At 40.0% G+C, this 20,488-nt stretch overlaps 1 protein-coding gene across 3 annotated transcripts in view; it reads right to left on the reverse strand.

Moving 5' to 3' along the window:
* EPC1 (enhancer of polycomb homolog 1) overlaps positions 1 to 20,488 on the reverse strand; it is a 106,582-nt gene that overhangs the window by 27,387 nt on the left and 58,707 nt on the right. For all 3 annotated transcript variants that reach the window (XM_062211139.1, XM_062211140.1, XM_062211138.1), the window contains exon 2: positions 5,552 to 5,711. In XM_062211139.1, the coding sequence (XP_062067123.1) occupies positions 5,552 to 5,711 (160 nt within the window). The remainder of the gene's footprint in view (positions 1 to 5,551; positions 5,712 to 20,488) is intronic.

The raw sequence follows: 20,488 nt of genomic DNA on the forward strand, positions 1-20,488 counted from the left end.
CAGAGAGCTGGATCGGAAGAGGAGCAGCTGGGACTAGAACTGGCTTCCACATGGGATGCCAGCACTGCAGGCGGAGGATTAACCAACTGCGCCCACGGCGCCAGCCCTGTGGGTCCAATTTCAGTTAGTGTGGAATGGATTAGAAAATCAGGACTTAGCAGTCAAGGTTCAATTATACCTTTGCAAAAATTTACACAATTAGTTTCTTGTTTATTGTAATATTTTAAAAGCCAATACAAATTTTTAAAGAACATTGATTTTATACAAATTCCTTGAGAAAATGGAAAAGAGAACACTTCTGAACCAATTTTATGATGTCAGTATTACTTTGATACCCAAACCATACAAGACAGAGCACAAAAAAATACTGACCAACATTCCTTATGCAAAAATCTTCAATAAAATTTCACCAAAAATTTCACCCAATAACATATGAAAAAAAAAAAAAAGATACAGCACAGCCAAGTGGGATATATTCCAGGTATGTAAGGCTAAGTTAATGTTTGAAGAACAATCTAGTAACTTACCATATTAACAAGCTGAAGAAGAAAAAAAAAAATCACTGGATATCAACTGTTGCAGAGAAAATATAACAAAATTCAATGCTCCTCTTTGATTAAAAAAAAATAAAACTCTTAGCATACAGGACTAGAGGGGGAACTTCCTAAACTGCATAAGAAGCAACCACAAAATCCTTCAGCTAATATCATACCTAATGTGAGAAAGATCAATTTCTTCCCCTTTACGATTAGCAACAAGATAAGGATGTTAAAGTTCTAGCTATGATGAGGCAAGAAAAAGAAATTAAGGCATATAAATAGGAAAAGAAAAAATAAAATTGCTTCTATTTGCATACTACAACATGATTATCTACACAGAAAATCTCAAAGAATCTGCAAACACCTCCTAGTACTAGTAAGTAACTAAGGCCACAAGATGTAAGGCCAACCGCTTATTTATATAACTTCATTTATATATATGGGAATGAACAACTACAAATCAAAATTAAAAATGTAATACCATTTTCAATAACAATTCCAAAGAAAATGAAGTAGCAGGTATAGATCTAACAAAATCGATACAAAGGATCTATATGATGAAAATTATAAAGTATCAGTGAAAGAAATCAAAGAACACCTAAGTGGGGCCAGTGTTGTGGCTGGTTTGAGTCTGGGCTGCTCCACTTTCAATCCAGCTCCCTGTAAATAAGCATAGGAAAACAGCAGAGGATGGTCCAAGTGCTTGGGCCTCTTCCCATATGTGGGAGACCTGGAAGAAGCTCCTGGATCCTGGCTTCCGCCTGGCCCAACCCCAGCCATTGCAGCCATTTGGGGAGTAAACCAGCAGATGGAAGACCTCTCTGTCCCTCCCTCTTTCTCTGTAATTCTGCTTTTCAAATAAATAAAACAAATTAAAAAATGAAGACGACCACAACCTAAACGTCTGGAACATCAAATGTGTTCACGACCTGAAAGTTTCACAAATCTGTCAATTCTTCAAAACTGATACACAGATTCAGGCAATTCCTATCAAAATCTTGGCAAATTTCTCTGCAGAAATTGACAAGCTTAATCTAAAATTTATATGGAAAAGACCTTAAGCTACACCAAACAATTTTGAAGAAGAAAAATTAAGTAGGAGGAATCATTCTCCCTGATGTTGAAGATTACTTAGAGATGTAATAATCAAGACAGTGTAATTATCTTGGGATAAACAAAGACATCAATGGATAGAACTGAAAATGCAAAAATAGACTAGACAAATATGCCCAATTAATTTTTGACCAAGAAGCAAAGCAATTCAATGGAAGAGGGAAAGCTTTTTTCAATATACGGTGCTGGAGCAACTGGGAATACAGAGGGGGGAGGGGGGATGAACATTGATGTAAATCCCAAATTTTACATAAGAATTAACTCAAAATTGTCTTATTTGTAAAATATAAAACTGTAAAAGTTCTAGAATAGAACACAGAAGAAAAGCTTTGGGTTTTGGTGAAGGCATGAAAGACTATTAACCAGATTAGATCAAACAACAAATTACAGAATGAGAGGATATATTTCCAAATCACATTATCTGACAAACATCTTGGGTTTACAGTATAAATTTTTATAAAACCCTCAAAATTCAACATGAAACCAAACATTAGAAACCAGGCAAAAAATATGCACAATTATTTCACTCAAGAGGATATAGACAGCAAATAAATATGAATAGATGTTTCAATACAGCCATTCAGGGAAATGCAAATTAAAAATACAATGAGGGGATGGCGCTGTGGTATAGCAGGTAAAGCCACTGCCTGCAGTGCCAACATCCCATATGGGCACCAGTTCCCATCCCAGCTACTCCATTTGCCATCCAGCTCTCTGCTATAGTCTGGGAAAACAGTACAAGAAGGCCCAAGTCCTTGGGCCCCTGCACCAGCATAGGAGACCTGGAAGAAGCTCCTGGCCTCAGATCAGTGAAGCTCCAGCCAACTGGGGAGTGAACCAGCGGATAGAAGACCTCTCTCGCTCCTTCTCTCTCTGTGTAACTCTGCCTTTCAAATAAATAAATCTTTAAAAAAATACAATGAATTATTATTCCACATCTATTAGAGTAGCTAAAAAGAAGACTAGTGCCAACCATAAATGCTGGAGAGGATATGGAGAAACTCAATCACACACGACTGGTCAAACACAGTGGCAGCTTCTGTCTCAATTTGAAACTGAATGACCCAGTAACTACACTTCATTCCAGAGAAATAAAAATTTATGTTTACACAAAAACCTGTAGATGACTATTCATAGTAGCTCTTCATGTATTAGTCAAAACTGGAAAATACCTTAATGTCCTTCAACAGATGAATGGCTAAACAAAAACCTGTGGGACACATGTGTCATGGATACTACTTACTCGGCAAGAAGGAGGAATGTATTAATGATAGATGCAAAAACTGGATGAACCTCAAGGATATTATTATACTGAGTAAAAGAAGCCTATCTCAAAAGGATATATATTATATGATTCCACTGATGTTAACACTGGAAAATGACCTGATTACAGAACATACCAGTGGCTGACAGCAGGTAAGGATGTGGGAGAAAATGGTTACAATTGCAATCGAGAACAAGGGAGGGTCTACTGGTGATTGGCACAGCCGAGTATCTTTCCAAGGTGGTGACTGTACAAAACTACATGGGTGATAAAACTGCACAGGACTAGTTTCACACACATGTGTGCACATAACTGGTAAAATCTAAGTGAACACTATGGATTTCACCAGCATCCATTTCTCGATTTTGAAACTGTACTATAGTTGTGCACAAGAAGGCTGGAGACAGCACACAGATTTCTCTTATTTTTTGAGAAGGGAGGGGTTTGTTTTTGCAGCCTCCTAGGACTCTAAGGCAGCTAACACAAATTTAGCTGCACAGTCTTTATTAATACTCCAACATATACATATTTCCAAAGACTAGATATCTCAAATTTGTACTGATTAAAAATTTTCCTCCTGTATATGCTGTAATTCTGATACTTTAATCACTATTTGATGAGAATGCCAGCACAGTGATTCTTAATATAGTACCTTTTGATTTTTTTGAACTAATCTAATTTACTAGTTACCAGGAAAACAATGTTTTGTGGATTTTAATCATGAATAGGCCATTTGTAAGACATGCATTCAGATTTCTTTCGATAATAATAATAATGTAAACTAATGCAATTTTATCATGATTTGGCTTTGATCTAAAAGTGTGCACCTGTAAGATAGTAGAGCCTGTGGCAGTGGAAGAGAACACAGCTCTCCTCAGCATTTACACAGAGGGTCACATCCCTTTCAGACCCACACTGACAATTTTCCAGAGAACAACTTTACAGGTTCTGATGCTTATCAAATTTGTTTACAATGTCTGTGTATGTCCCTTAAATGGAATTACACATGGTGAACAACTGCCACCTATCTGGTTCACTTCAAAGGAACCTTTGGTAAACCAGAGAAATAATTAGAAAAAACGGAATCAAACAGAAAAGGTTAAATGAATCAGAAAATTAGTTAACGAGTTTTGAATGGTCAAAAACTGTTTTTTCTGTGTGCTTATACATTCAGTAGAAACAAAACAGGCTGTAAGAAGTTTAGAAACATGCTGTGAGAAGTTTAGATGTACCTCAAAAAACAATACAAAATAAAATTAAAAGGCCAGAAAGGTTACAAGACAACAATGAACAGCTACAGGAATTTTCTGCTAGTAATCTTTCAGGGCCAGCAGTGTGGCATAGCAGATAAGGCTGCTGCCTGCACCACCAACATCCTTTAGGGGTGGTGGCTCATGTCTTGGCTGCTCTACTTCCAATCCAGCTCCCTGCTAATGTGCCTGGGAAAGCACAAGAAGATGGCTCCTGCCTTTAGCCCGGAACAGCCCTGGCTTGCAGCCACTTGGGGAATAAACTAGTGGATGGAAGATCTCTGTCTCTGTTTCTCTCTGTAATTCTTTCATATAAATAAAAAATAAATCTTAAAGAAAAAGTTGAATAAGTAATCTTTCAACTGCTTTTAATTCGAAATTACTTGAGGATTGGGCAAATATATTAAGCTCTCAGCTGTTCATTAAAAAGTATGATAACTGTCAAAGAATCTTTGTTTTTTTAAAGACTTCTATTTATCTATTTGAAAAGCAGAAAGCCAGAGAGAGTGAGAGAGACAGACAGAGGAAGGAAGAGACAGATCTCTTCCGTCCATTGGTTCACTCCCCAAACAGCTATAACAGCCTGAGTTGGATGAGGCTGAAGCCAAGAGCCAGAAACTACAGCTGGATCTCTCGCACTTGGGCCATCTTCCACTGCTTTCCCAGTCGCATTAGGAGGAAGCTGGATCAAAAGTCAAGCACCTGGGACTCAAACCAGAGGTTTGATATAGGATGGTGGTGTTCTGAGTGGCAGCTTAACCTGCTGTACCACAACGTGCTTCCCTACCCCAAAATCACTTCTAATTACGAATCTATCACTATTTATGTGAAACAAGTTCCCAATCAGAGCACTAATTTTAAAAAGCAGCATCTCACTCTACTAGTAGAAACACAGATCAGGAGCTGAAGAACTATGGCCCCTGGGCCACTGCTGACCTCTCATCCTAGTTTTATCAATAAAGCTGTATTGGAACACAGTCACATTATCTACAGCTGCTTTTGCATTGGAACAGTAGAGGTGAATAACTCAGAGAATGAGTGACCCCACAAGCCTAAAATACTTTTTATCTAACTCTTCACAGAAAGTTTGCTGATCCCTGACTTCTGTGAAGAAGTTCTCTAAGACAATTAATATTGGTGATTTTAATCAGGAAGAAAACTATGGTCCCACTTGTTTAAAACCGTATATGATCCCATGCTGGGATGAACTAAAATATTAGGATGACAAACACTATTTTTTCTGTCAAGCCAATACCTCAAACACCATTTTAAAAGTGGAAAATGGGCCCCAACTGGGCTCAAGCTCATACTGGTCAATGAAACAAGTAATGTTACCTAAGAAGATAACAGTAGAAAATCGAATCATTAAAATAACAGTGACTTACGCTGTATGTGAATGAGCTGCTTTGGCATCTTAAATTCCCCAGGATATATAGATTCATAGTAAGCAATATTACTTTCTGCCTCTGGAACTGGAATAACCATATTATCCCTCTTCTCGCCATACACCTGCTGTGCTGAGATCGCCCGCTGAAGATGATGTTCCTAGAAAGAGGGAAAACAGGTATCTGTATTTAACAAGCAGCAAATAGAATGGCTATTCTTACTAAGAAAGCTTTTAGAAGTAGGTCTTGGGAGCAAGCTGTTAACACAACTAGTGGTAAAAACATTTGAAGTAGAAAAGAAAGATTTCATTAGAAACATTTCCTCACCTTTCTCCAAAAGGCACTACACACACAAAACTGAGTTAAAGAGATTTCAGAGTTGACCAAAACTGTTAAACGCTTGCCGCCGCACTAAACAGATGATATTAGAAGACAAATAGTTAAAAACACTTGAACTTATTATATGAAAAAGGATATGGATAAAGTATTTTCTTGATTGAAATTGATTCATATGGCTGTTTACGCAAATTAATCAACAGGATCTCTTCAAAGGGTAGAGATCAGTATCTCCATTTTCAGTTTATGACACTGATGAAACTAAAACCAACCGAAACCCTAGTCTTCTTTTCAAGCAATAGCTTTTTTTTTTTTTTTTTTTTAATTTCTGGGAGCTTTTCTGGATGGTAGTTAAGAGCATGTTGAGGCTAGAAGCATGCACTCTGGAACTCAGGCTGTTTGGATTAGAACCGATTGCAACATTAAAATAGTTTGTGACATCTGATAAGAAATAAAGTCTTCTAAGCCTATTTGCTCAAAGTAAAAGAAGAAGAATCTATTTCATAGAACTGGATGCAGGTTTAAGTAATATAAATGTGACTAGAATGTCTAGAATAAGGTCTGGCACATAACAGGTGTTCAAAGCAGTTTTCGGTTTAGTCACCACCCAAGAAGTTTTACTAGTCTATGACATTCACCACCAGTCATCATAAAAATATTATTTTCATTCAAACCACTGAGTTTTGGTATAAAATTTATTAAACTATTTTTACATACATATGAAATACAAGTTCATGAATAGTATGAAAAATTCCAGTCCTCAGTTACCCTGTTAAGAATACATTCTTCCAAACGTTTTCTCTATATAAATATATACATTTAAATATACAAAGTATCCTACTGTATTTATGATCCTCTAGCTTTCACTCATGTGATACATCAGACTTTTCAATAAGGACACTTTATTACATTGTTTGCAACAGCTCCTTTGTATTCTACTATATGTATGTACTGTAACTCATTCAATCAGAAAATAATTCATGGGGGGTTACTCTGGAAGGGGCTGGCACTGTGGCATAGTGGGTAAAGCTGCTGCCTGCAGCACTGGCATCCCATATGGATGCCGGTTGGAGTCCCAGCTGCTCCACTTCTGATCCAACTCCCTGCTAATTTGCCTGGGAAAGCAGTGGAAGATAGTTCAAGTCCTCGGACCTCTGCACCAGCATGGAAGACCCTGAAGAAGCTCCAGGCTCCTGGCTTCAGATTGGCCCAGCTCTGGCTGTTGTGGCCATTTGGGGAGGGAAACAGCAGATGAAAGACCCCTCTCTCTGCCTCTGTGTCTCTGTAACTCTGCTTTTCAAATTAATTAATTTTAAAAAGATTTATTTATTTGAAAGAGTTACAAAGAGAGAGGAGAGGCAGAGGTGGGGGGAGGGGGGGGAGAGAGAGAGAGAGGGAGGGAGGGGGGAGGAGGGAGAGAGGAGGGGATGGGGAGGGGGGAGAGAGGGAGGGGCAGGCCTTCCATCCGCTGGTTCACTCCCCAATTGGCTACATTGGCTGCAGCTGCGCCAATCTGAAGCAAGGAGCCAGGAGTTTCCTCTGGGTCTCCACACTGGTGCAGGGGCCCAAGAGCTTGGGTCATCTTCCACTGCTTTCTCAGGCCATAGCACAAGCACAGCTGGGATACGAACCAGTGCCCATATGGGATGCCGGCACTGCAGGCTGGGGCTTTGACCCACTGCATCATAGCACCGGCCCATAAATCTTTAAAAAAAAAAAAAAAAACTCTGGAAACAACCTAATGTCTTACTCCCTAAATACTGCAGAACCACCTTGTACTATTTTATTAAAGTTATCTTTGTGATCTTGTGGAAGAATCTGCAGGACAACTACAAATGGAAGTGCTCTGCAGTGACAACCACACATATTCCTATCATTCCCTGGAGTATTTCTTGACATTCCTTTTGAATTTTTAAAATCTGTACCCATCTTATTTTAGGTGAATATATTCACAAATAATGGTTAAGTTTTTTCTTCCCTCAAATGTTATTCTTTACTTACTTCCCTTGTTGGCATTTAAATACTTGGCCTATTTCCTTCTCAATATTAAAGAAATCAGTTTCGCGTAATAAGTTTTATATTTTTCAGTGTTTGACTTGTATTTTTTCCCATACAGAAAGTTCTACTGGTCAGATTTATTAAGCATTTTCTTTATGGTTTTGTCATGCTTACCAGAGGTAAGTTTTATACTTGCAAACCAGGATGTGTAAACATCTATGATCTTTTGTTACAATTCAATCTGATCTTTAATTCTAAACCCTGAGGCTGCCTAATGGTTCCTGGCAGCCGGCCGAAACTAAGTGTACAAGTTCTATGTACGTGGAAGCAAGGAGGGACGGTGTGACTGATGGTTAATTCTATCTTCTCATACTTTGGGACAATCTGTTGTGATTTCTACTAGCTCCAAATGCCCATACATGGGGTGTTTCTGTGAGCCCCAGCTGGGTAGTCAGTCATATGTATGTTCCTCTACTCTTACAATACCCTCAAAATATCAGAGACATGTTCTTTAGCCTAGCCCCAGTGAGCATGCAGTCACACAAAATTCAAGGAGTAGGGGAAGCAAGGCACATTATTTTTTTAAAGATTTATTTGAGAGGCAGAGCTAGAGAGAGAGGGAGGGAGAAACAGAAAGGTCTTCCATCCACTGGTTCACTTCCCAAATCATTGCAATGGCCAGAACTGGGCTGAACTGAAGCCAGGAGCTTCTTCAGGGTCTCCCATGTTAGTGCAGGGGCCCAAGCTCCTGGGCCATCTTCTGCTTTCCCAGGCCATACGCAGACAGCTGGATTGGAAGGAGTAGCCAGGACACAAACTGGTGCAAATACGGATGCTGGCACTGCAGGTGGAGGCTTAACTTAATAAGCCCCAGCGCTGGCCCCAGCGCATTATTCTTTTCTGCGCTTTGTTTCCCAGCTCAGAGCTCAATCTGAGAGACACAATTTTGGACTCTCACAAATCTGCCCTATTTCACTCCTAGAGATCCTTCTGAATATAGCACTTGAGAATTAGATTTTATTAGTTCTGATGTCAGCCACCTAATACAACTAGGAGATGGCTGTAGGTGATAATGGAATATCTAAGATTAGTTAAAAAAATTAAAAAAAAAAAAAAGACTACTTCATGTTTCCCCAACCCCTAAACATTATTTTAAGTTTTTATTTTACTTTTCTGTATTTTAATTTTATATCTACAATTCTTTTTGGTCTAAGACAAAAATCTTTTTTCCCAAAATACTGAGCCATCTGTTCTAATGCCATGCACAAAATCATCTTTCCCCTTTTATCATTAAAAACATCCCTATACCATAAAATAAATCTCTATTGCAGCTGGAAGTATTTCTAAACATTTATCCTCTCTGCTCCATTCCTTTCTATGCCAATATTTTGTGTTTTAAACACCAAGACTAATACTACACTTATCACCTAGTAAGCCAACTGCATCTTAATTTCTTCAATTTTTTTTTTAATAAAAAGACTTATTCATTTATTTGAAAGGCAGAGATACAGAGAGGCAGTAGAAGACAGAGAGGGGTCTTTCATCTGCTGGTTCATTCTCCAACTGGCCGCAATGGCCAGAGCTGCGCGAATCTGAAGCAAGGAATTTCTTCTGGCTTCCCACATAGGTGCAGGGAACCAAGCACTTGGGCCATCTTCCACTGATTTCCCAGGTCACAGCAGAGAGCTGGATCGGAAGAGGAGCAGCCAGGACTCAAATCCCACCCAAATGGGATGCTGGCACTGCAGGCGGCAGCTTCACCTGCTATGCCACAGCGCTGGCCCCCATTAACTCTTTCTTATCAGATTTCTATTTTCCAGATAAACCATATTAAAATTAACTTTTAAGGTATGAAATGGGACCCCAAAGGGTTGTATATTTTATAGGCAATATAGCAGGGTGGGTAAGAATACAACTTTATAATAAAGAGTGCTCTGCGTTTACAGGCTGGCTCCACAGTCTAGTTGCTGTGTGACTTCGAGACTTAAAACAAATTTACTTTATAAAAATTGTTTTACTTATTTTTTAAAAAAACCATTCATTTGTTTGAAAGAGTGACGGCGTTGGGGGTTGGAGTGGAGAGGGGAAGGTGAAAGATACTAATCTTCCACCTGATGGTGCACTCTCCACACCCCCTGAACTGCTGAAGCCAGGAACCAGGAACCCCATTCCGCTCTCCCACATGCGTGTCAGGATCCCAAGTACTAGGGCCATTATCTGCTCCCTCTCAGGCACTCCAGCAGGACACTGGATCTAAACTGTGGTAGATGGAATTTGAACCAGGTATGGAATACAGGCATCCCAAGTGGCAGCTTTAACTTGCTTTTGTCACAACACCTGTCTCCTCTTTGTTTACAACAAGTTTTGCTATCTGTAAATGTATCTTATGTACCTAGCATGGGGGACTTGTTTAAAACAAAATGCCTAAGATGTACTAAGTACTCCATACATGGTAGCCAACCGCATACCTTTCATTATTAGAGAAGCTTAGAAGTTTCCCATATACTTAGTTATCATTTATATTCCCTTGTGTGAATGGTGTTCTGTAGAATTAATTACGTTTACATCTATTTTTAAAAAATTTCTCTGAAAGGCAAGGTTACACAGAGAGAGGGAGAGACAGAGATTTTCCATCTGCTGGTTCACCCTCCAACTGGCTGCAACAGCCATAGCTGGGCCAGGCTGACACCAGGAGCCAGGGACTCCATCTGGGTCTCCCACGTGGTGGCAGAGGCCCAAGCACCTGGGCCATTTTCCATTGTTTTCCTAGGTGCATTAGCAGAGAGCCAGATGGGAAGTGGAGCTGGTAGGAGGTGAACCAGTGCCCATCTGGATTGCAGGTGGCTTAACCCACTGTGCTACAACAGAGGTCTGACTACTTTTTTTAAATCATGGCAATATCTACTTTTTACTTATTAATATTACAGTAAGTACTTACTAATTTTAAAAATATTATTTCTGGTTGTTGTTGCTGTTGTCGGTGCAAAAATTTCATGCAAACAGAATCTTCTTATCCTTAACAGGAAAATGATCTCCCCTTTATACATGGCATTTGGGGTTAAGTGTCTTGATGTGTGTACAACAAATATACTTTCAAATGGTTCAATCAAAAAACAAGATTTAGGCCGGTGCCACGGCTCACTAGACTAATCCTCCGTCTGCGGCGCCAGCACCCTGGGTTCTAGTCCTGGTTGGGGCACCGGTTCTGTCCTGGTTGCTCCTCTTCCAGGCCAGCTCTCTGCTGTGGCCCGGGAAGGCAGTGGAGGATGGCCCAAGTGCTTGGGCCCTGCACCCGCACTGGAGACCAGGAGGAGGCACCTGGCTTCGGACTGGTGCAGCGTGCCGGCCATAGCGGCCATTTGGGGGGTGAACCAATGGAAGGAAGACCTTTCTGTCCTCTCTCTCACTGTCTAACTCTGCCTGCCAAAAAAAAAAAAAAAAAAAGATTTAAAGAATCTGAGTTAAAGGTATGTCAATGTTCACTGTACTACTGCCAACTTTTCTATAAACTTGAATATTTGTATAAAAATACAGATGAGTAGTACCTGAGATTTATACACACACATACACATACACACACATATTCTCCACTGGTAAAATTCTCCCAAGCCTTAAAAAAACAAACCTTTTCTCTGAACTGGGCTAACTACTAGCTTACACTATTCATATTTATTCATAAGTCTGAGGAGTCTGAGACAGAAGAGGAAAGCAAAGAAGGCTAGTGTGGTTACAGGACATTAGCGGGACAGAGACAGGGTCAGTGCACCTGCACAGAGGTCAAGCACCAACCAGATCAGGCAGTCTCGGGGCGACAGTAATTGAAAAGTTTATCACTCCACCTGCAGTGTAGAAAAAGGGCTATCTTCTGTATGCAGCCTTTAAACAGTCCAGAACAATACTTTTAGTGACACAGACAAACTATCAACTTATTAAGTAGAAGACAGATCTGCAACTTTTATGTTCAGGATATTTAATAAAAAGATAAAACTGAACACATCTATATGTTAAAAAAAAGTTTACTAGTATAGATCAATCTTCCCTGTACTGTTTTCCACCTCTGATGGCTTATTGTTGTCACCCAGCTGGGCCCCTCCCCAATCTAAGGATCATCAGGAGCTGAGATTCTTACCTATTTTGTCCTCGGCTGTACCTCCACCCTGAAACAGTGCTGGGCATAAAGCATGATGCTTAAATGAACTTGTGTGAGTGCTGATGTTCCACCAGATACATGCATGTGCAGACACATGCAAGCATGTACTCATACATGCGGGCAGGTATCCACATATACATAAAGCTTCAAAATATATACACCAGAAAGTTAAAAGATCACCTGTGGGTTGAACAATTTTGAAATTCTCCCCAACACTTTATTTCTCATTGTTCTAAAATGTACCTGGAATACCTCTTGACAGAAAAAAATTTGAAATTTCACTAAATGGACAATGGTAATTTTTTTTTTTTTTAAACCGTATGTATTTGAGAAACACAGAGACAGAGAGAGGCAGGGAGAGAGACACAGAGAGCTCCCATCCACTTCCCAAATGTTTGCCAATAGTCTGGGCTGGGGTGGGTTGGGCAGAAGCCAGGAACTGGGAGTCCAATCTAGGTCCGCCCCTGTGAGTGGCAGAGGTCCAACTATTCGAACCATCACTTACTGCCCCTTGAATCAGGAGTAGAATCAGGAACACAGCACAGCCGGCACTTGAATCCGGGATCCCAAGTGGTATCTCGCCTGCAGTGCCAAGCACCCATCCCTACCACTGAAAATTTAAATGTAAAATTTTAAAATAAACCTAATTGCAGCACTGCCTAAGGCTGGCACTGCAAAATTGTAATCACTGGAAATATATGCTGACTGGGCAGGATGGGCCAGTGGAGAAGCAGGATGAGCTAGCAGCTTTATTTGTCCAGGAGACAAACCCTCTGAAGATTGAAGACCCTAACGACACTTCTAGAAAGTCTGTAGAGGTACAGTAGTGAGTGGCATAAGGGACATCCCCTCAGAGTAAATGGCACATTTCTGCATATTTCATCTCCCACCACAACGAAGCACAACCTACTAATTTCAAATTGCCAATGGGTAATCTAGTAAGAGTGGATAGTGAAAAAAAGAAAAGTGTAACCTCAGCAAAGGCCGAGCTTGAAACTTCTCGTATTTTTTAACATTGGAACTTCCGAGAGCTGTTAACAGGCTGATGATGGTTCTTCATGAAGGAGGATACAGCAACTACAAACTTGTGATCAATCATTTTGTCATCAACTGGCCAATCACAGAGAACTTCTGGAATACAGTTTGGGAAACGCTGACACAAAACCAGAGCTAGAGATACACAGCTTAACATCAAGGGTTATAAAGTTTATTCATTAGTTAACTCAGTCTGTATTAACTTAGTGGAAATACATAACGTGTCTGCACTGGGCACACTATAGAAAAGGAAACAGACAGGCAGTACACGACATGGTAGGGCTCACCAGTAGGGAGGACAAGATACTAACCAACAGTCTTATTAGGTGGTAGAGTTTATATGTTATAAAGTATTTACAATAATTAGGCTTCGTAGGACTTTCAGAACTCATCAACAAACCACCAAAATCAACTCTGATTTTTCATAAAATAGCAGAGGCATGAACTCTCAGGCCAGCCTGAAAGTAAATAAAATTCAATATTTAAAACAATTCTTTTAATAGACAATCTTACAAAAATTGAGTCAGATGAATAAAAGCACTGCTAGTAACTGTAAACAATATCTTCTAAAAATAACAAAGAAGAAGAAGAAAACAGCGAACACTGATCTTTAGAAAGTTGAGAGGCATACTCTTCTGTCTCCACGAACCTTGCTATCTTGGCACTGTGCTTCAAAGCATTCACTTTTGTACTTTCAGCCTGTCTAGTGCAATGGAAAAACACGATCTTTAAATTAATAATTTATACACTCAAGTATGACTCTTACTTCATCATCTGACCTCAAGTCTAGCCAGTCACCCTGCTATATACATTTATTATTTGCACAGTACATGCAATTTTACTTATACTCATCCTTTTTTTCTGGCAAAAAAATCTTTTTTACTCTCCTCTTCATTATTTTTGCTTACCCATGAAAAATACTGCCTTTGCAGTGGCTTTTATAGTCTCATTTAAATGCGTGAGTAGTTACTAGAAAAAGGTTAAATTAACTAAACGGAGCATATTATTAATTTTGAGAAGTGGGAAATATATTTTATTACAGAAGAGTAACATCAGCTATCTGTTGGTAAAAATCTGAAGGGAAAGGTTTTTGCAAATGTGTCATAAACATGTGCGCCATGTCTTTGCCGAAATAGTCAAACATCTCTGCTGAGACCCCCTTCCCACACCCCAGCGCACCACAGTGATCTTCAGTGTCCATTAATACCTTTTCTCTGCCTACTTTAGACAGAATTTATCCCTCATTTGTATTCCTGCAGTACTATATGCTATACTTAGAACAGAACTTTGTATTATAACTGCATATATACTGATCTTCAAAATGTTTGCTCTTTAAAATTACAGACCATATCTAAGATGCTTTTGTGTTCTTTCCATGATAAGACGTATTATCATATTTGGCAACTGTAAATTTCTTTTAAAGATTCATTTATTTATTTGAAAGTCAGAGTTAGAAAGAGGCAGAGAGAGAAAGAGAGAGAGAGAGAGAAAGAGATAGGTCTTCCATCCGCTGGTTCACTCCCCAATTGGCCACAACAGTCAGAGCTGTGCCAATCCGAAGCCAGGAGCTTGGGCCATCTTCTCTGCTTTCCAAGGCCATAGCAGAGAGCTGAATCAAAGTGGAGCAGCTGGGACGCCAACCAGTGCCCATATGGGACACTGGCACTGCAGGTGGCGGCTTTACCACTACACCACAGCACTAGCCCCTACTGCAAATTTTTAAGGATAAGAGCTAAATACGATTGTATCTAAAACCTACTGTGCATCTAGTATGATATTTTGGCTTACTCCAACTGCTCAGTATTTTACAAAATAATATTATACAAATATAAGAAAGATCAACCCAAATATAATACATGAAAAAGTATTCCTACATGCTTAACAATAAATTCTAATAAATATCAACAGACAAAAAGAGCTATTTGGGGTGAACATTGAAAAACAGTTGGGGCTGGTGCCACGGCTCATTAGGCTAATCCTCCGCCTGCAGCGCCGGCACCCCAGGTTCTAGTCCCGGTTGCTCCTCTTCCAGTCCAGCTCTCTCTGCTGTGGCCCGGGAGTGCAGTGGAGGATGGCCTAGGTCCTTGGGCCCTGCACCCGCAAGGGAGACCAGGAGGCGGCACCTGGTTCCTGGTTTCAGATCGGCGCAGTGCGCCAGCTGCAGCGGCCATTGGGGGGTGAACCAACGGAAAAAGGAAGACCTTTCTCTCTTTGTCTCTCTCTCTCACTGCCTAACTATGCCTGTCAAAAGAAAAAAAAAAGAAAGAAAGAAAGAAAAACAGTTGGTTAAGCCATTGCTTAGATGTGAACATCCCATATGGGTATGCCCATTTGAGTCCTGGCAACTCACATTCATTCCTGCTAATGACCCTGGCAAGCAGCAGATGATGGCTTGAGTGCTTAGGTCCCCATCACCCACGTGAAGACCCAGGTGGAGTTCCAGACTCCTGGCTTCAGCCTGACCAAGACCAAGCTGTTGTGAGCTGTAACAAATCAGGGTAAGGAAGACCTTGCTCTCTCTGGTGCTCTGCCTTTCAAGTACGTGAAAATAAACTGACATCGAGAAAAAGATATTTAAGGTTGCATTATGGTAATTCCTAAACAGAAATTATTTTCATTTATTCTCTAAGTTTGTACGACATTTAGCCATAACAACAATTAAAATCACATTTAAACCTTTTCAATCACTGAGTGAAAAATGCCAATAATGTGTAAAATTCCTAATGGGTAAAAAAAGTAATGACCAATTCTGTTACAGTTACTTGAGAGGTTTAAACTAAATTCCTTATTATTTATGCATACAGAGCTGGACTCCAGTGCTGCTTGAACAAAATGTTGAGAGGCAGAGAGTGAACAAGCAAGCAAGAAAGCCCACTTAGGGCCAGCACTGCGGCACAGTGGGTCAAAGCCTCAGCTTGCCATGCCGGCATCCCACATGGGCGCCAGCTCGAGTCCCGGCTGCTCCATGTCCAATCCAGCTCCGTGCTAATGGCCTGGGAAAGCAGCAGCAGATGCCCCAAGTGCTTGGGCCCCAGCCACCCACATGGGAGACCCAGAAGCAGCTCCTGGCTCCGGATCAGCCAAGTTCTGGCCGTTGTCGCCATCTGGGGAGTGAACTAGTGGATGGAAGACCTCTCTAACTCTGGCTTTGAAATAAATAAATCTTTAAAAGAGAGAAAGAGAGAGAGAGATAGCTCAGATATACTGCACTCCCATCTGCCAGTCCACTCCCCAAAAGCCTGCTAAGACAGGCTGGGGCTGGGCAGAGGCTGAAGTCAAGAGCCAGGAGCCAACGTAATGCTGGTCTACAGGTAATTCCCTCCCAGTGTCTCCATTAGCAGGAAGTGGGAGACGAACCCATGACATGAGAAATAGACATCTTAACTGAGAGGCCAAACATCCACCCTCAAATGGCATTTTTAAGAACTGAAACATGAACCCTATCCAGAAAGTACACATTCTCTAGTACATCCAAACACATCTTGCCCGATTGGTCACTGTAACAGACCTCTAACTACTTTGTCTATTCTTCACAGAATAGTCCAGAGTAATCCTGTCAATATATAAATGTCAGCTCATGTCATTTTTCTATCCAAAATCTCTCAATTATTTCCCCTCTCACTCATAATAAAAGCCAAAGCCCTTAAAACTGCTTCCAAGGATTTACATTCCTTGTTACCTCGTGGTCATCTGCCATTCTCCTCTTCACTCCTCCTCTCGTCAAGACTAAATTCCTTGCTTTTGTAGCAAACAGTTTATTCCCTCACCACCTCCAAGATTTTGTTCAAAATCATCTTCTCAGACAGGTAATTTCTTACCAGCTCTCCCACTATACTCATACATCCAACAAAATGGCTGAAATTAACAATGCTAACAATATCAAATGATGATAATGTAAAACAACCATAACTCTGATACATTGTTAGTGAGAAAAAGGCACTGGCAGCTCCTCTAAAGCCAAACACACAATCCATTTGGCCCAACAATTTCACTCCTAAGTACTCAAGAAATGAAACTACAAGTCCAAAGAAAGATCTGAATCTGAATATTCTCACAGCTTAATTCCAGTTTTCCAAACTGGAAACCAACCAAAGGTCCATCAACAGGAATATTAGCCACAAAACAACTATTTACAAATCCAACAGCATGGGCAATTCTAAAAAACATTATAATGAGTAAAAATGTTCTACACATGCATACTAGAGTCTATTTATTTGAAACTCTAAAGCAGGTAAAATTAACTGATGGTAGGGGAAAAATGTGACAGTAGTTGCCTCATGGGGCAGAGACTGAGAAGAGGAATGAAGGAGTCTTCTGGGACACAGGTAATGTTCATATGTTGACAGGCAAGCTGTGTTATAAAATATATGAATTTGTCAAGATGCAGTTAATACAAATAGACACTATTTGTGAATTTCAGTGAATATCAATTTTATCTCAAAAGGAAAAAAGAGTAAACAAATAATGAACTCTAGTTAACGATATGCATACTGTAATATTTAGGGAAACAACACACTGCCATCTGCAATTTTTTTTACAATTTATTTTATTTGAAAGAGTTACAGAGAGAGTTAGTGTCAGAGAGAGACGTTTTCCATCCACTGGTTCACTACCCAAATGGCTGCAACGGCCAGATCTGAGGTGATATGAAGGAGCCAGGAGCTTCTTCTGGGTCTCCCACACGAGTACAGGGACCCAAGGACTTGGGCCATCTTCTACTGCTTTCCTAGGCCATAGCAGAGAGCTGGATTGGAAGTGGAGCAGCCAGGACTTGAAATGGTGCCCATTTGGGATGTTGGCGTTGTAGGCCAGAGCTTTAACTCACTGTACCACAGCGCTGCCACCCGCCCCCCACCTTTTTTTTTTTTTTTAAAGATTTATTTATTTGAAAGTCAGCGTTACACAGAGAGAGGAGGAGAGGCAGAGAGAAAGGTCTTCCATCCGCTAGTTCACTCCCCAATTGGACACCAAGGGCCAGAGCTGCACTGATCTGAAGTCAGGAGCCAGGAGCTTCTTCCAGGTCTCCCATGTGGGTGCAGGGGCCCAAGGACTTGGGCCATCCTCCACTGCTTTTCCAGGTCAAAGCAGAGAGCTGGACTGGAAGTGGAGCAGCCAGGACTCAAACTGGCGCCCATATGGGATGCCAGCACTGCAGGCGGAGGCTTTACCCGCTATGCCACAGCGCCCCCTCCCCTTTAAGATGCAATTTACTTTGAAATTAATTTTAAAAATAAGTCACTGATGGACAAACAGATGGGTGATAAAGTATAATATAATGTTAATGGCAGAATCTAGCTGAGTGGTCACTATAAAATTCTTGGAACTCTATGTTTGAAAATTTTCATAATAAAATCCTCCAAATATAGAATCTCTTTCCCTTCAACTCCAGAACATCTTGTTTCCCTATTCTGCTGTTTCTCACTGTAGCACCTGCCACCTTTTTTTTTAAGACAATTTATTGCCCACTATAGTTCTTGTCACATCTTTCTAGACTATTTGTTGTTTTATCTATTGTCAATTTTCTATGACCATAGTATTCGATTTTTTGCTTTGCTTTCTCCCAAGTCTAGAATAATGCCAAAAATATACAAATACTTGAATAAATGAACCAATAAATTGCACCAGTTATTTAAGGTCCCAAATTATTCTGGTTTGGAATAGATTTCATAGAAACTAAGGCAAAATTTCATAAAAGCAAAGAAAAAATTAAACACTTTTTTTAATTTAAAATACTCAGGGTGAATAGGTGAAATAGCTGAAGGACAAACGATATTTGGCAAGAAAAACAGCCAATGCAATATTTATTATTTCCTGTAAGAGATTAATGACTAAAGATTCTAAGACTGTTACTCTCTACCTATCCTCCCACTTGAAACTCAGTATTCTTAATTATTTCTGTTTTAGATTATAAAACAGTAAAGGGAGACCTTTGCTAAGATACTGGTAAAATAACCCAGTTTTGATATTTCTCTTCAGGATTAAGTACTTTTCCAATTTACTCCTTTCCTAACAAAACCCTCAGGATTTCAAGTTACTAAGTAGTAGTCAAAGGCAATAACCTTAGGCAGACTTCAGTTTCATTTTGGCTCCTGCCTTCTCCTGTCCACTATTTGTATCCCTGTAGACTAGGGCTGTTTGTGTTACATTAACTTGGTTATTAAAATTATAGTTACTTTCTACCCTCAGAAAGACTCATCACCTAAGTGGAATGTTTAAAAAAAAAAAAAAAGGTTCAGAACATTGCTATTTTGACTTATAATCTTCATGGGGGATGATTTCTGTGCCTAAAGTAGTCTTTGAAAGATAAGACTCATTTACACCTGCCACTGTTAGGTACATTTTAAAACTCATGCAAATACAATACAAAAATTTTTTTAATACAACAGTCTCAAGCAGCAGCACTGAATAAACTGATCATCTCACTTTGTCCAACATTAAACATGTATAACTGATGGTGCAAAAGAGGGATGCACAAACCAAAGTCCTTAGCTCTTACCTTGCAATTTCATTCACTTTAATGATTTTTGCTACCATTTGTATGCAGGTGATGATTCTGGAGCTAGATTTCCAGCCCAGATTTACTGAACTCCAGACACACACATAAAGACCTCTTATTACATATGTTCCAAGCCATCTCTCTCAAGACACCAACAACCCCCACCTACGACTCTCAAAATCTGCTCCCCTTCTTGTATCACCTACTGCAATGACAGCACCCTCATATAGCAAGTAACCAAAGCCAGAACGCTGGTCTTTTTCCCAGCTGCCATCTGTTTCATACTTCATCATTTCCAAATCAGACACCAAATCCTACAGATCTTTGTTTTATGTCTAAAAACTATTCTTTATTTTTTAGTCCCATTGCCATAGTTCAGGAAGAAAGTGGCTTTTTTTTTACCTTCAGTTATCACATTATTCTCACTCTTCTTCAATAGCTACTCACAGTGACTTTTCTAAGGGTTTGACCAAATCATCCTCACAGTAAGTCCCTCTCTACTGCCTCTTCGCAGAAATTCAAACTTCTTGCATGGCATACAAGGCTGGAGCTCTTGCTAACTCAGTTAAACACCTCATCATTTTCTACTCTGAATTTTATACTCTACTGATAGTGACCATCTAATAGAATCTGCCAGGAACACCTGTATGTGATGTTCCTTGTCTTATCTACATCCCTTTTCCATCTACATAACTGTACTAGCGTGCCTATCCAGATTCACACAGATAGTCTCCCACATCAGCACGTAATACGATCAAAATGGCAACAAAGAGAACAGAGACAATTTTTAAAATGTCTGTCTTCATGAAGTTCCAAATGAAATCTTTATGATGCTGAAAATGGACTAAGAATCCAGGAAAAATGGCCTGGTAGGGAGTCCATGCCCCCAAACTACCTGCTTCACATCAGAAGGGGCACGGCA

Source organism: Lepus europaeus, chromosome 14 (genome assembly GCF_033115175.1).
Source record: "Lepus europaeus isolate LE1 chromosome 14, mLepTim1.pri, whole genome shotgun sequence".
NCBI classification, from domain to species: Eukaryota; Metazoa; Chordata; class Mammalia; order Lagomorpha; family Leporidae; genus Lepus; species Lepus europaeus.